At 40.3% G+C, this 13,837-nt stretch overlaps 2 protein-coding genes across 2 annotated transcripts in view; both read right to left on the minus strand.

Moving 5' to 3' along the window:
• LOC121525260 overlaps positions 1 to 13,837 on the minus strand; it is a 55,877-nt gene that overhangs the window by 17,488 nt on the left and 24,552 nt on the right. The gene's annotated exons all lie outside the window — the stretch shown is intronic.
• Positions 10,491 to 13,592, minus strand: LOC121525235 (proteinase-activated receptor 1-like). The gene is made up of 4 exons (XM_041811108.1): positions 13,559 to 13,592; positions 11,991 to 12,074; positions 11,812 to 11,895; positions 10,491 to 11,623 (listed from the first exon to the last, which is right to left on the minus strand). The coding sequence occupies exons 1-4, from the start codon at positions 13,590 to 13,592 to the stop codon at positions 10,491 to 10,493; spliced, it is 1,335 nt and encodes a 444-aa protein (XP_041667042.1).

Below are 13,837 nucleotides of genomic sequence, written 5' to 3' on the forward strand. Positions count from 1 at the left end.
CCAGTCGGATTTAAATGCCTAAACCGAAGCAGTCGGGTTTTAATAGTGTAGACCGGGCTTCGCCCCAACGTATGGGTCGGCCTCTGCTACTGCACGGCCCAGCCTAGACCTGTACGGGGCTATGCTAATGTGTCATAAGCACAGCGGTGTAGTCATGCTAACAACAGCTAAGTGACGCCAACAACAGCTAACATGGTGCATGCCCCAGCGTAGGCTTGGGCAATGTACGTCATGCCCCAGCGAAGAGGTTTTGCCCAACCGTAGAGGTCTCCAGCCGAAAGCCCCAGCGTAGAAGTTTGCTTGAGGGCTGCAGCCAGACCCTCTTGGCTAATAATGTCATCACAGGATGTACAAAATGTATATTAGTAGGGGCCTATCAACCTCCAAATGCTCTCCCATCTGCAACTGCAACCTTAACTGAGATATAATTTCAGTTTTTGAATTCTGAATTATCAGTCATGGGAGACTTAAATTTTGGGTCCGCTTCTATTTACATTATATATTATTGGCATCACAGGAAAATTGAAGTACTGTATGGTTGATGTTTATGCAGATGATACAATACTGTACTCCTCAGCACCCTCACATAGTCCAGCCTTGTCCCAGTTACAGTCTGATTTTAATGTATTCCAACAAGCACTAGTTGATTGATTGATCTTAAACTAATGCTGAACCCCATTAAGACCAAATTTATGATTTTCCCAAGGCAGACCATTAACAATCTTGATGCCACCTTGTACACATTCAATAATTAGAATTGATCAGTTCCCAAGTATTTGGGTATATGGCTAGATCAAGATCTTTCTGTTTAGTCCTACATCTCCAATTTAATTAAGAAACTAAGACCACAACTTGGTTTTCTGTACAGGAATAAATCCTGCCTGTCTGTGAGAAACAGGAAAAAGTTAGGGCACTGTTTAAAATGTCATTAAACACAGAATGTAATGATTTGCAAACCTCTTAACCCCATAAACAACACATTAGACATTTAAACTGAGACATTTTGACATATTATGAAAAATAATGCATTTTAATCTGATGGAAGCAACAGACCTTAAAAGTAGGGATGGGCAACAAAGGGCTGGAAAAGTAGTGATACTAATTGAAAACAGCTGGAGAAGTATTTTGAAACTAATTAGGTTAATTGGCATCAGGTCAGTAATATGACTGAGTATAAAAGGAGCATTTTAGAGAGACAGAGTCTCTCAGAAGTAAAGATGTGCAGAGGTTCACCAATCTGTATGAAACTGTGTCGAAAAATAGTGGAAAATTTTCAGAAAAATGTACCTCAGTGTTACCTTTCAAAGACTCTGAATATCCCACCATCTACAGTCCATTATCAAGAGAATCTGCAGAAATCTCTGTGCTCAATGGACAAAGCTGAAGTTCAGCACTGGATTCTTGTGATCCTTGAGTACTCAGATGGTACTGCATTAAAAACAGGCTGATTCTGTACTGGAAATCACAGCATGAGCTCAGGAACACTTCCAGAAATCATTATCTGTCAACACAGTTGATACATGATGCAAAGGAGAAGCCACCATCTTCTCTGGGACAAAGTGCATTTAAGATGGACAGAGGCAAAAAATGGAAAACTGTTCTGTGGTCAGCTGAATCAAAAGTTGAAATTCTTTTTTGGAAACCACAGATGCCATCCAGCTTGATATTGGCCTACAGTTCAGAAGTCTGCATCTCTCATGGTATAATTAGCTTACATGCCTGGACAGGCTCTATCAATTCTGAGAAGTAGACGGTTTAGAGCAGCATACACTCCCATCCACACGTCTCTTTCAGGGAAGGTCTTGCATAATTCAGCAAGACAATGCCAAACCACGTACCACATCAATCATAACACATTATTAAACAAAATCAAGCAGGGAAGACTCAGGACTGTTGAGCAGCTAGAATCCTACATCAGACAAGAATGGGACAACATTCCTCCCCTAAGACTCCAGCAGCTGGTCTCCTCACTTCCCAGATGTTTACAGACGGTTGTTAAAAGACGTGGGGATGCTTCACAATGGTAAACATGGCCTTGTCCCAACTTTTTTGAGAGGTGTTGCTGTCATCAAATTCAAAATGAGCAAATATTTTTCATGAAATGGTAAAATGTCTCAGTTTCAACATCTGATATGTTGTTTATGTTCTACTGTGAATAAAATATAGGTTTATAAGATTTGAAAATCAATGCATTCTGTTTGTATTCACATTATACTTAGTGCCCCAACTTTTTTGGAATTGGGGTTGTATCTTCTTAATGAATTTATCATGTCATCTATTCATACATGCATACACACGGGATGATAGAGTGATTTGAGGTCAGAAACTATCAAACAGGAAACAGCAGGGATGCTTTCAAAGGTTCCTCTCTGCTAATAGCCTGTTATCTTTTTATGCTAAATTATGCATTAAAAATCCTCAAATGAAGAGTCATGAAATATCTGTGGCAGATAAGTGCATTCTTCAGAGTTAGAGCTTATCAAACTGACTACAGACTCATTTAAGCCACCGTTTTTTGGTTCTTAGTCTACTCTAAAACAAAATGGACAAATTTAAAAATCATTAGAACTGTTACAGAAGAAGCACAGCATATTTTGTTGACAAAAAAGGTTTTTTTACGTATATTTTGTATTTTCCTTGCATTGTTTTACAAGTACAAAGTACGTATTATTTCATCCTAAGATCCAACAAAACTCCATCTTAACACTGTTATAAAGGGTTGTTAAAAATCCTGTAAAGTGACTTAAATCCTTCTTACCGTTCAAAGGTATTTCCAAGGCTGCACATCCAAACATCAGAGCCAGCAGCAGCAACCTTTCTGGACAAACTGTGAACATCTTCCTGAAGCAGCAGTAAGTCATAAAAGCGAGATAGAGCTGTATTTGATGTGGTTATCTGTGTTCAGTCCTGCAGCCAGTGAGCATTTCCCAGGTCGGTTCATTTTCTGACTTTAAATGTGTTCTGTTTCTGCTCTAAATGTCCCGTTCACCAATCAGCTCCAGCCTCCCAGCAGCACAGAGGCAGATTCCTGGAGTCTGATGTCACTTTCCCACCACACAGCAGCAATGGCCAATCAGATGATGAGCATGAAAGTATTGCGTGAGCCGCGCAGCGATTATAATGCCAGATGAACATGTCAGTTCTTTTTCATCACAGGGGAAAGTCCTGTTTTTATATTAATTGGACAAAATGACAACCAACAATAATTTGAAGAAAAACGCTGACATCTAATCAAAAAGATTTACAGCTTAAGTCAGCATTATTTGCAGATATTAGACCGTTTATTCTTGTACAAGACATGGCTCTTATTGCTTATTTTACATTTATTAGTGCCATGATTGTTGAGATTATGGCCATAGCTAGAGGATTCAGTGTTAGTGTCAATTAGACATTTAAATTATAATTCAACTTCGTATGGACTTATTTTAACAGAATTTAAAGTTAAACCAAGTATTCAATGTCAATTAAAAGACTTTTCTCTGCTATCTATATATAGAATAAGAGAACAGAGGGAGATGCACAAAAAGAGAGACAATAGGGAGATGCAGAAAAAGAACAAAGATTGAGATGCAGAGAAAGAAAAGAGGGTGATGCAGAATAAGAAAGACAACAGAGAGATGCAGAGTAAGAACAAGGATGGAGATGCAGAAAAAGAAAAGAGGGTGATGCAGAAAAAGAACAAAGATGGAGATGCAGAAAAAGAAAAGAAGGTGATGCAGAAACAGAACAAAGACGGTAATGCAGAAAAAGAAAAGAGGGTGATGCAGACAACGAGACGAGGGAGACGTAGAAAAGATAGACAAGAGAGAGATGCAGAAAAGATCTCATCAAAAGATTTCAATCTCATCCAAAACTGATTCGCTAACAACAAGCTTGTTCTTAAAAAGAAATCCTGTAGTATGATTTTTGGTTCGAAACATAGCATGTCACAGTCTCCCATATTGGTTATCAATTTTAATGATGGTCTCCACTTTAGAGAGTATATGTGTTTAAATATCTGGGACTCTGGATTGACCCTGAGCTCTCGTTCAAACCACACATTGATTATATCTGTAAAAGAACTTACAGTGTTCTGGGTATGTTGTATCAGTCAATTAATTGTTTTTCATTTCAAGTAAGGAAAAGGTTAATTTCACAACTTATTTTTCCCATCTTAGATTATGTTGACATTGTTTATCAAAACACTTCAGAGAAAATCATTAAACTCTTAAATACTTTACGTAACTCCCTCTTGTTTTGAGATGTCCATATGGAACACACCACTGCTTTATGTTTGAGTCGCTCAATTGGCTTCAACCTAAATCCAAACGTCAGTTTCACTGGTCAAAATTTATTTTTAAATGTGTTCATTTCGATTTTCCACCATATTTAAAACAACTACTTATCCCATATTCATCTCCATATCCACTCAGACATTTGAATTATACCTTCTTTACCATTCCCAGAATTCATAAAGAAATTGGTTGCAGGTCATTTAGTCATAAAGCTCCATCTGACTGGAATAACCCCCCCCCCAGTCCATCACATCTTTCCACAGTTTTAGTCCTAATCTGTTGCCTTATTTAAAAATAAGATGCTCCTGTTTCTGAGTTATTCATTTATGTATTAATGGGTGTACACAATCATATCATATGCTTGTGTGTGGAAAACTACATGTACGATTACATGTGTATATACGTCTATGTGTTTGAGTATGTAGATACATGTTATGTTTATATTTATGCACGTGTGTATATCTACATTTATGTATGAGTGTGTATGCATGTGTTTGTATACACAGTCTATATATATTAACAGTATGTATATCTATTTCTGTATGTATGTATGTATGTATGTATCTGGGAGCTGGAGAAGGGGTGGAGGGGCTGTATTTGTCATTTAGGTTTGATTGTGTTTGTTATGTATTGTAGTCTGTATTGTTCTATGTTTTTGTGTTGGGACCCCCTTGAAAACGAGATGCTGCATCTCAAGGGGCTATCCTTCAATAAATTCAGAAGGACGGGGACGCAGGAAAAGAACAAAGAGGGAGATGCAGAGACAGAACAAAGATGGAGATGCAGAAAAAAGAGGGTGTTGCAGAAATATAGCGATGAAGGAGGCGCAGAAAAGAGAGACAAGAAAGAGATGCAGAAAAAGAACAAAGACACAGGAAAAGAACAAAGAGGGAGATTTATAAAAAGCATCAGTTTCAATTTTTTAACATTCCTCTTCTCTTATTCGTTTTTTCCCCCCTCTTATATCTTCTGCAATGTAGTGTGGACTAATATAGACACTTCTAAAGTGTTATATTTAACTCTGCATAAGTTTGATTAACACTGCCAATTTTTGCTGTGTACTTTATTATAGAGGTGTGACTTTACCTGAACACCCTCCTTTGTTGTTCTTACCAATATGGAAAATTATTTTACGGTACAACTTCATATGTTGCTCTTAAACCTCTGTCTACTTTCCAGGATTGATCATGTCTTTCCAGATGTGTAAACTGACCACACCATTGGCATTAATGCAGCCCAATACCATCAGAGATGCAGACTTTTGAAACTTTGAGCTGATTTTCCCTCTACTCTTTAGTCTGCAAGACACAACAGCCATGGTTTCTATAGAGAATTTCACATTTTGATTCATCTGACCACAGAACAGTTTTCCATTTTGCCTCAGTCCATTCTAAATGAGTTCTGGCCCAGAGAAGATGACAGCGTTTCTGGATTTTGTTCACATGTGGCTTCTTCTTTGCATGACACAGCTTTAACTTGCATTTGTGGATGGTACAGTGAGCTGTGATGACAGACAGTGATTTCTGGAAGTGTTCCTGAGCCCATGCAGGGATTTAGAGTAGAGAACCACAGACATTTCTCCTGATCTTTTGATGACATTATGGATTGTAGATGGTGGGATATTCAACATTTTTATGAAATTGTTCCACAATTTTTGCACTCAGTTCATTTGCAGACTGGTGAACCTCTGCCTATCTTTACTTCTGAGAGACTCTGCCTCTTTAAAAGGCTCCTTCTATACCCAGTCATGTCACTGACCTGTTGCCAGTAAACCTAACTGGTTACAAAATGACCCTGCAGCTGTTTTTAATTTGTGCAACCTATTTTTCCAAGCTGTTGCACCGTACCTACTGTTTTGAGACTTGTTGCTGCCATCAAATTTAAAATGAGCTAATATTTTTCTTAAAATGGATTGAAATATCTCTCTATCATCATCTGGTATGTTGGTAATGTTCTCTTGTCAATAACATTGTTTTTATTGAATTTAGGGGTGTAATTATAGCTAAGAATTTGACATGGGGAACTTCTTTGCCAAGACTTTCTGACAAATTTTTGCTTGTTCAACGGTTAGTCGTGGTCAAAAATATCTGTTAAAAATGCTACATTGGACATGGACATTTCATGTTGTAGAAAGGCAAGGTGGTCGTCTGCAGCTCGCATCTTGCTTAATCTCAGGAAGGCCTTAACCTCATCCAGTAGCGCACACAAGCGCTCCAGCGCTTTGCCTTTACTTAACCAGGACAAGTCATTTGTCCATCACTTTATCCATAACTCCCTTTAGCGCTCCACTGAGCCTGGCACACAGGACACTGTGGTGAATGAGGCAATGCAGTCTGTGCATTTGGGTCACAATCTCACCAGACCTCTGTGGCAGCCAACCATGGCAGGTGCCCCGTCTGTCACGATGAGGTTGATTTTCTCAAATGACAATGAATGCAGCTTGAACAATTCCTCCAGTTTGGTAAATATAATGTCCCCAGTGGTGTTCCCCTCTAATGGAATTAGAGACGGCAATCCTCCCTGAACTCCTTTCCATCAAAATATCGCACATAGACACACATCTGGCTGACACCTGTGTTGTCGGTGCTCTCATCAATGGCCAGACCACTGATAATGACTCAATGCACAGCATCCGACAGTGCGTCTATGTAAAGCTGACCTCGCAGAGAGAGTTACCTGTTTTACTGAGGCAATCACGCCATCCATTGATTTATCAGTAGACAGCTCCTCCAAAACTGCCACCATCACTTCTTTAAAACACCTCTGCGTCAGTGAATGGTTTGTTGTGCCGGTTGAGAACCCATGCTGCTTTAGGGGACGCACTTGTCACTTTTTGCTGCGCTGAGTCCTTGAACCAGGATCTTGCTGCTATGCGCATATCCAGCTGTCAGTGCTCTAAGTTTCTGCTTCCACGCCTCTGTCTGGAGTGGATATGCTTCTTTGAAGTTGCCATGCTTCATTTCTTGGTGCCTTCAGATATTGTATTCCTTGCAAACTGCAACAACCTCATTGCAGATGAGACAGACTGGCTTGGCATTTATAAAATCAGGTAGGATGAACGCATACTTTTCTTTCCACTCTTCTTTGAACGTCCTACCTTCACTATCAACTTTTCTTTTCATTGTTTTTGACAGTGACATTTTTTCTTGCTAGCTAGCGATCTAATGTCTCATGTTATCTCAGCATAAAAAACAATAACAGCATCAGGATGTCACGCGAGAATAGGCTGCGTTATTAACGGAAAGCCAAATCATTACAGTAAATGTCCTTAAAATGATTAATGCGTTAGGCTCAGAGAAGTGTTTATTATTTAAAATGGTAATTATTTAACCGTTAAGTCTTAAAAGACAGTGTGTGTGAGTGATTAAGTGATTAAAGACAGCAGCCTTATCGCCAGATTACTGTCTGTTTCAGAAAGCAGACACAGTATTGAGCCAAAGCAATAACACAGTAATAACAGCCTGTAGCAAATTCATTGGTTTTAAATAAATAACTTTATTGAATTATGTTACTGTACAAGATATAATAGTATAGATGAGAAAAAAAGGTTGTTTTTAGTAGGAAAGACAGGTTTACCTGTTGAAGATGTAATTTTGGCCCGCCATTGAGTTGGTCAGAAAAAATTTAGCCCAAGGCCAAACTTAATTGCCAACCCCTGCTTTAAACCATCATCAGAGTGACATTACAACAATAAAGAAAACCCACAAGGGGAAAAAGATGAGGATATTTAAGCGTAAAGTAGTGCAGGAATGACACATTTACAAAGTGAAACCCAAGTGCATTTCAGCAAACATATTTACAAAGAATACAAAATAGTCACAGAATATCAAGCATGTTCATTTTATATAGATTCATTTGTAGCTTATATATTTTACAACTATTTTAATGCAGAACAATAAATATGTCATCAAACATTCATCATGGTTTTCTAGAAAGATCCTTCTATACACTGTCTTGTTTAAAGGGCAAAGCAATATGATCAAAGTTAGGCACGGGTAACAGCCAATCAGCAGTGAAAGCTGTGCATGCACAGAAAAAGTTTTGCCGAGTAGAGGAGCTCCGGAGAGCAGTTATATGTTTCGAGGATAAGTTAAGGCAGCAGACACTCCCAAAATTTTAATAAACATCCCAGTCCTTTACAACTCACAACTACTAATAACGTTACGATGAGCCCAGCAACGTTATATAGTTGCTCTGCTCACTTGCAGTCTCTCCAGATGTGTTTGTTGATCACTGGAAACAAGGTTGCTGATAATATCGATATGGAGATAGTCGGTGATAGTACAGGTATGTGTGTGCGTGTGTGAGAGAGAGAGAGTAAAAACCAAATGAACTCAATACAGTCCAGTTTTTTTGCAGGAAAGCACGTTCAGGTGAAGGCTGATTAGCTTTTAGCGTAACGTTAGCCCACCGACTAGCCCACCGGCTTGCTTTCTCCTCCTCTGGCTCCAGACGCTCAGCAGACTGTAGCAATGGGGAGAATATCTGTTATGATAGAGAATATTGTGTGTTTGTGTGGAAGCCACATGAGAAACTCTGCAACTTACTACTACTAACGTTATGGTAAGTCCCACTACGTTAGCGGTAGCTGTCTGTTCCTTCTTCTTCTTCGTTTTTATGGCGGTTGGCATCCATCACTCTGGTGCATTACCGCCCCCTGTCTGTTCCTATGATAAACACAGATTATTAAAGTGAAGATGCTGTAGGCTATTAAGTGTGTTTAACAGTTTAATCACTTGAAACAAGGTTGCTGACAATATGGATGGTGAAATATTTAGTGATAATAGTAAGAAGTGTGTTTGTGTGAGAGGGTAATAATGGCTGTTTAACTACCAAGTTATTTTACCTGAACTTTTTCTGTGTTGATTGAGAGATCCCAAGCAGCAGAAAATGACATATTGTTACATGAAGTGTGTCCTGAAGCTGTCTTTGATAGTTTCTTGTAGAGAGGAGCACGATATTGCTGTTCAAGACTTAAGACATAATGTAACTGCATCATAGAGCCTACATGAACTCCATGGTGTTCAGCGATGCATAATCTCTTGAGCAAAGTTAAGTGTTGGAGTTTGTATTATTCAAAATTTTGACACCAATATTTTTACTTTTACTGCAAATGAATATCGGCTCCAAATATCGGTTATCGGCCTTCTTGACTACTAATAATTGGTATCAGCCCAGAAAAAAAACATATCCGTCTATCTCTACCTTGAAGTGAGGTGACTCCACCTCTGACTTCCTTTCAGTGGATTCTGGGGTGAGGCAGGGGTGCATATTAGCTCCTATGCTATAATGGGACGTGTGACAGGGTCAGCAAACTGTGGAGTATCATTAGGTGATATCCAGATCACAGATTTTGACTTTGCTGATGATGCTGTGATCTTTGCAGAGACTGTAGATGTCTTTGTCGGGACTCTTAGCTTGTTGAGTGAGGAAGCGTTGGGAATGCGCGTCTCCTGGATCAAAATAAAGATCCAAGCATTAGAGGCTGCCTTGAATGCTGCCATTGAATCTGTGTCTATGATTGTTGAGGGCATGGAAATTGTAGAGAAGTTCACCTTTGGCAGCAAAATCCGTTGATCCAGATTGCAAGGCTGAGATCAACCACAGACATGGACTTGTGCATGGGGCAATGGATTTGCAAGGCAAGACAGTGTGGCATACCCGATGGGTATTGACTGATGGCCAGGGGTGCCAACTGGACTCTCTCTTTGGTGCATCTTTTGGTAGTGCAAGTCCATGTGTCTAATCTCAATCTCAAGGGACTACCTGGTTAAATTAAGGTAAAATAAAATAATGCTGATGTGCTCAGGAGAGCAGGGATGGGAAGGGTCAGTTGTTGGATGCAGGAGTAGCAACTGCACTTCGTGGAAGGGTCAGTACCTGGAGAGATGGGGTATGGGCCTAGTGCATGCCTGGATGATGGTCATCAGGAGGCCAGAGCAGTAGAGGACCAAGGTTGACCTGGTGACGCGCTGAACCTGCATATGCTCCCATACCTGACCTGACCTGAGTAGATTTAAGCCATTTCAAGGGGTTGTTTGCATCTGACAGGCTTTTTGTAGAAGACCAAAGTCTGCCAGTTGCAAAAACATGCACTACATTCAACGCTGAGATTTGCCCTAAAAGATATCGGGAACGTTTTGAGTCTTATTGTTATCTAAATTATAAAATAAAAGAAGTAAAGGATCTATGTTCTAAAGAACCAGAGATGCCCTTTCATTCTTGCTTGGTTGATGGGACTGTTAGGGTGCTCTCTGGGGTCTTCTGTAGCTTCAGCAGCATGTTGGATAGCTCTTTCTGAAACTGCGATGATCCAAAAATGTAGACCAGAGGATCAAGGATGCAGTTGAGACTTCCCAAGCACAGAAAGACCACATATAAGACTAAGATGTTATCTGTATTCTCCTTGTACTCTTGGACCACAGCTCCTTCAGAATACATCAGCTGATGCGTTAAGAGGACAAGGTTGGTAGGTGTGAAACACAGCACAAACATCACCAGTACTGTTGCAGTCAAGAACATTGCTCTTCTTTTTTTCTGTGAACGGTCTGGAACCCCTGGTTGGACTTTACTCAAGGTAAAAATCACCCAAGCGTAGAACACCAAAGTGATGATGAGAGGAAAGAAGAAGAGGAGGAAGCAGAGGGTGATGTAATACGACTTGTAACCCCAGAGAGGCTTTGACGGCTGGATGTCATGGCAGGTGGTGATGTTCAATTCTGTGAGGTTGAAAGTCTGCTCAGTGAAGAGGAGGTGCATCGTTCCCGCAAAGGACAAAATCCACATGGCTGCACAGGCAATGACTGCCTTTGCAGGACTTCTCCATGACAAAGACTGGATAGGATAGACCACAGCAAGAAGCCGGTCCACGCTGATGAGGGCGATGAGGAGAACGGAGCAGTACATGTTCCAGTAAAAGGCTGCAGTCACCATACGGCACATAGCAGGACCAAATATCCAGTTGTTTCCGTTGAAGTGGTAGGAGATCTTGAAGGGCAGCACCATGGAGAAGAGCAGGTCAGCACAGGCCAGGTTCATCATGTAGATCACTGCTGGCTTCTTAGGCCTGACCCTCCGAGTGAGGACCAACAGTGCACAGATGTTGACGGGCACACTGAGGAAGCAGACCAGCGTGTAGAAGGATGGGATGATGATGGTGGATAATGATCCTGTTAGAAACAACCGTGCCTTTCCTGAGAGACCCTCCCTGCTGGTGTTATATAGGTATGAATGGAGTACGGAGCTTTTGTTTGCCCTTGAATCAAGTACAAGAACTTTAGAGTCATTACGTTGAATAAGGGGATTTTCATCCTGGTTGTTGAATGCTTTGTTGATGTAGTCCGATCCATCTGAAATGAATGCAAAGACAGAAAATGGGGATTACATGGGATGATGACTAAGACTGTTTTCTCCTGGACTGTGACCCATCAGATATTAAAGCACAGAATATCAGAAACTAAGAGTTAAGAGTTGATGTCATTATGTTTATAATAAAGCAATATGATGGGTAAAGAGGATGACTGAGAATTTTTATCACCTTCGAAGGGATCAGAATGGACCAATTCCACCACGTCATAGGATGGTCTGCTGTTATGGTAGAAGCCATGTATGAGGGGATTGACTGGAAAAAAGAAATTATAAAATGTCAAAAAGGCAACACTAAGCACCATAAAAGTGAGTATTTGTCAGTAAATTCTACCATTCAGTTTATCTTACTTTTGTCCTTTGGCTCTTGGTAATGTACTTGCAGGGTGTAAAGTGGTGTGTCATTTTTCCCTGAGCCCTCTTCCCATTCACTGACTGGAGAGAGAGAAAGAATTCTCAAACCGGTGTAGTGGAATCAGAGGCCTGAATCTGCTGCTGCCCAACAAAACTATCTTAAAATCTGGAGGATCACTTCAGGAATGCTACAAGAGGGGAAGGACTCTTTCCCCCATGCCTATCAATCATCCATCGTTGTTTAGGAGCCAAGTTCCTGTCTAAAGAGTTTCACAGATAGTACAACACTGAACCTGACTCCCCCTAAAGGAAGGACAGATCCCAGAGAGACCAAAACTTTAAAATCGGGACTTAAGGCTGTGTGAACTGGGATGCCTTATAACTATATTAAACATCATGTTTTTCAACAGGAAATGTTTATATTCTTTTTAGTTTGCTCACAGGTAACACAATGATGGGTTTCATGACTTTGTAGCACCTTCGGTTATGGAGAAATTAATTGATGGACTTTAATCTAAAGGTCCTTCAGAGCTGAGATCGCCAGACTGAAAGTCTCCCATGGAACCACAGTGACATCTACTGGCCGTTTCGGTGATTACAGCTCTCCCAGACGAGAGCCTGTAAATATTAAAATGTTCGGATTTTAATACTGTGCATATCATTCTAACCTTGCAAAGCAGATGGTGTTGTTTTCTTTCAAAAACAACAAAAAGTCAGGTACTTACATGTCTATAGTCACCATGTTTCGTGTTATCTTCAGTAGCTGTGCATGCACAGCTCGATAGCGGCTACGTCACGTGTTTTGTTGCTCTGATTGGCCGTAGAGATGTGACAGACAGAACGTTCACCCAATCACACTCCAAGTTTTTTTCAAAGCCTCTGCCTTTTCTCAGACGTTTCCCATTGAAGCTTTTCCAGATGGATGTGTGAAACATCTATCTGGCGTGTCAGGTTATGATCATTCACCTTGTTGCGTCATGTTTACTTTGTGGCAGTTTTATTGCTGTTAAATTATTCTAGAATTTTCTTCTGTTCTTTTGGAATTAATAACTTGATGAAGAGTGGCATGTAAATGATCCCGAGGAGAGGACTTAGAGAAGAGACTCCTCCCTCTCGTTTAAGAAAGATATCAGAACTCGACCCCTTTCAGTTCTGTCTTTGCCTCTTCTGCGTTCAATTCAGTCTTCTTCCGGCTTCGTCCTTGAATTTTCCAGTAGTTTCCGGAGTTTTTCTAAATTTCTTCAAGTTTGAGCCAAGTCCTCTTGAGACTTTGAAACAACTTCTCCTCTGTGAAACACGTTTCATTTATCAAGTCTGAGCCAGGTTCAATAGATTAAATGGACCTCAAATTTTATTTTGATCCTGCACGAATTCTATAATCTTTCATAGCCTTTTTGAAACAGACCTAGTTTTCTTCTTCACACGTTCAGACTTCACTGTGATCCATAATCAAAGTGATGTCATTGTCCTGAGACATTAATTTGCTATTAATTGGATGAATTAAGAACTGTTTTTTTTTTGGAACAAGATGATTTCCTCGAGTCCGTGGAGAAGATCCATCTTGCCGTGTTCATCAGACTCTCTGTTCTGGGGGTCCATTTCGGCGCCATGGCTAAAGTAACCAGCTCAACAATCACAAAGAATCTGACCGAGCTGAAAACAATGGTAGCCCCGGACTCCAGAACCTGCTAGATGGCTCATCTCCTGCCGTCCTCCCTCCTCGGCATCCTGCTTCAACCCCTCAGGTGAAAGTGTCTCCAAAGTTTCATTTAAACTAGTGATTAATTCAGATTGCTTTCTTCCAAATTTACATTCCAAATTCTATGCCATTAATTATCTTTTTC

This window comes from Cheilinus undulatus, linkage group 17 (assembly GCF_018320785.1).
Source record: "Cheilinus undulatus linkage group 17, ASM1832078v1, whole genome shotgun sequence".
Lineage (NCBI taxonomy): Eukaryota > Metazoa > Chordata > Actinopteri > Labriformes > Labridae > Cheilinus > Cheilinus undulatus.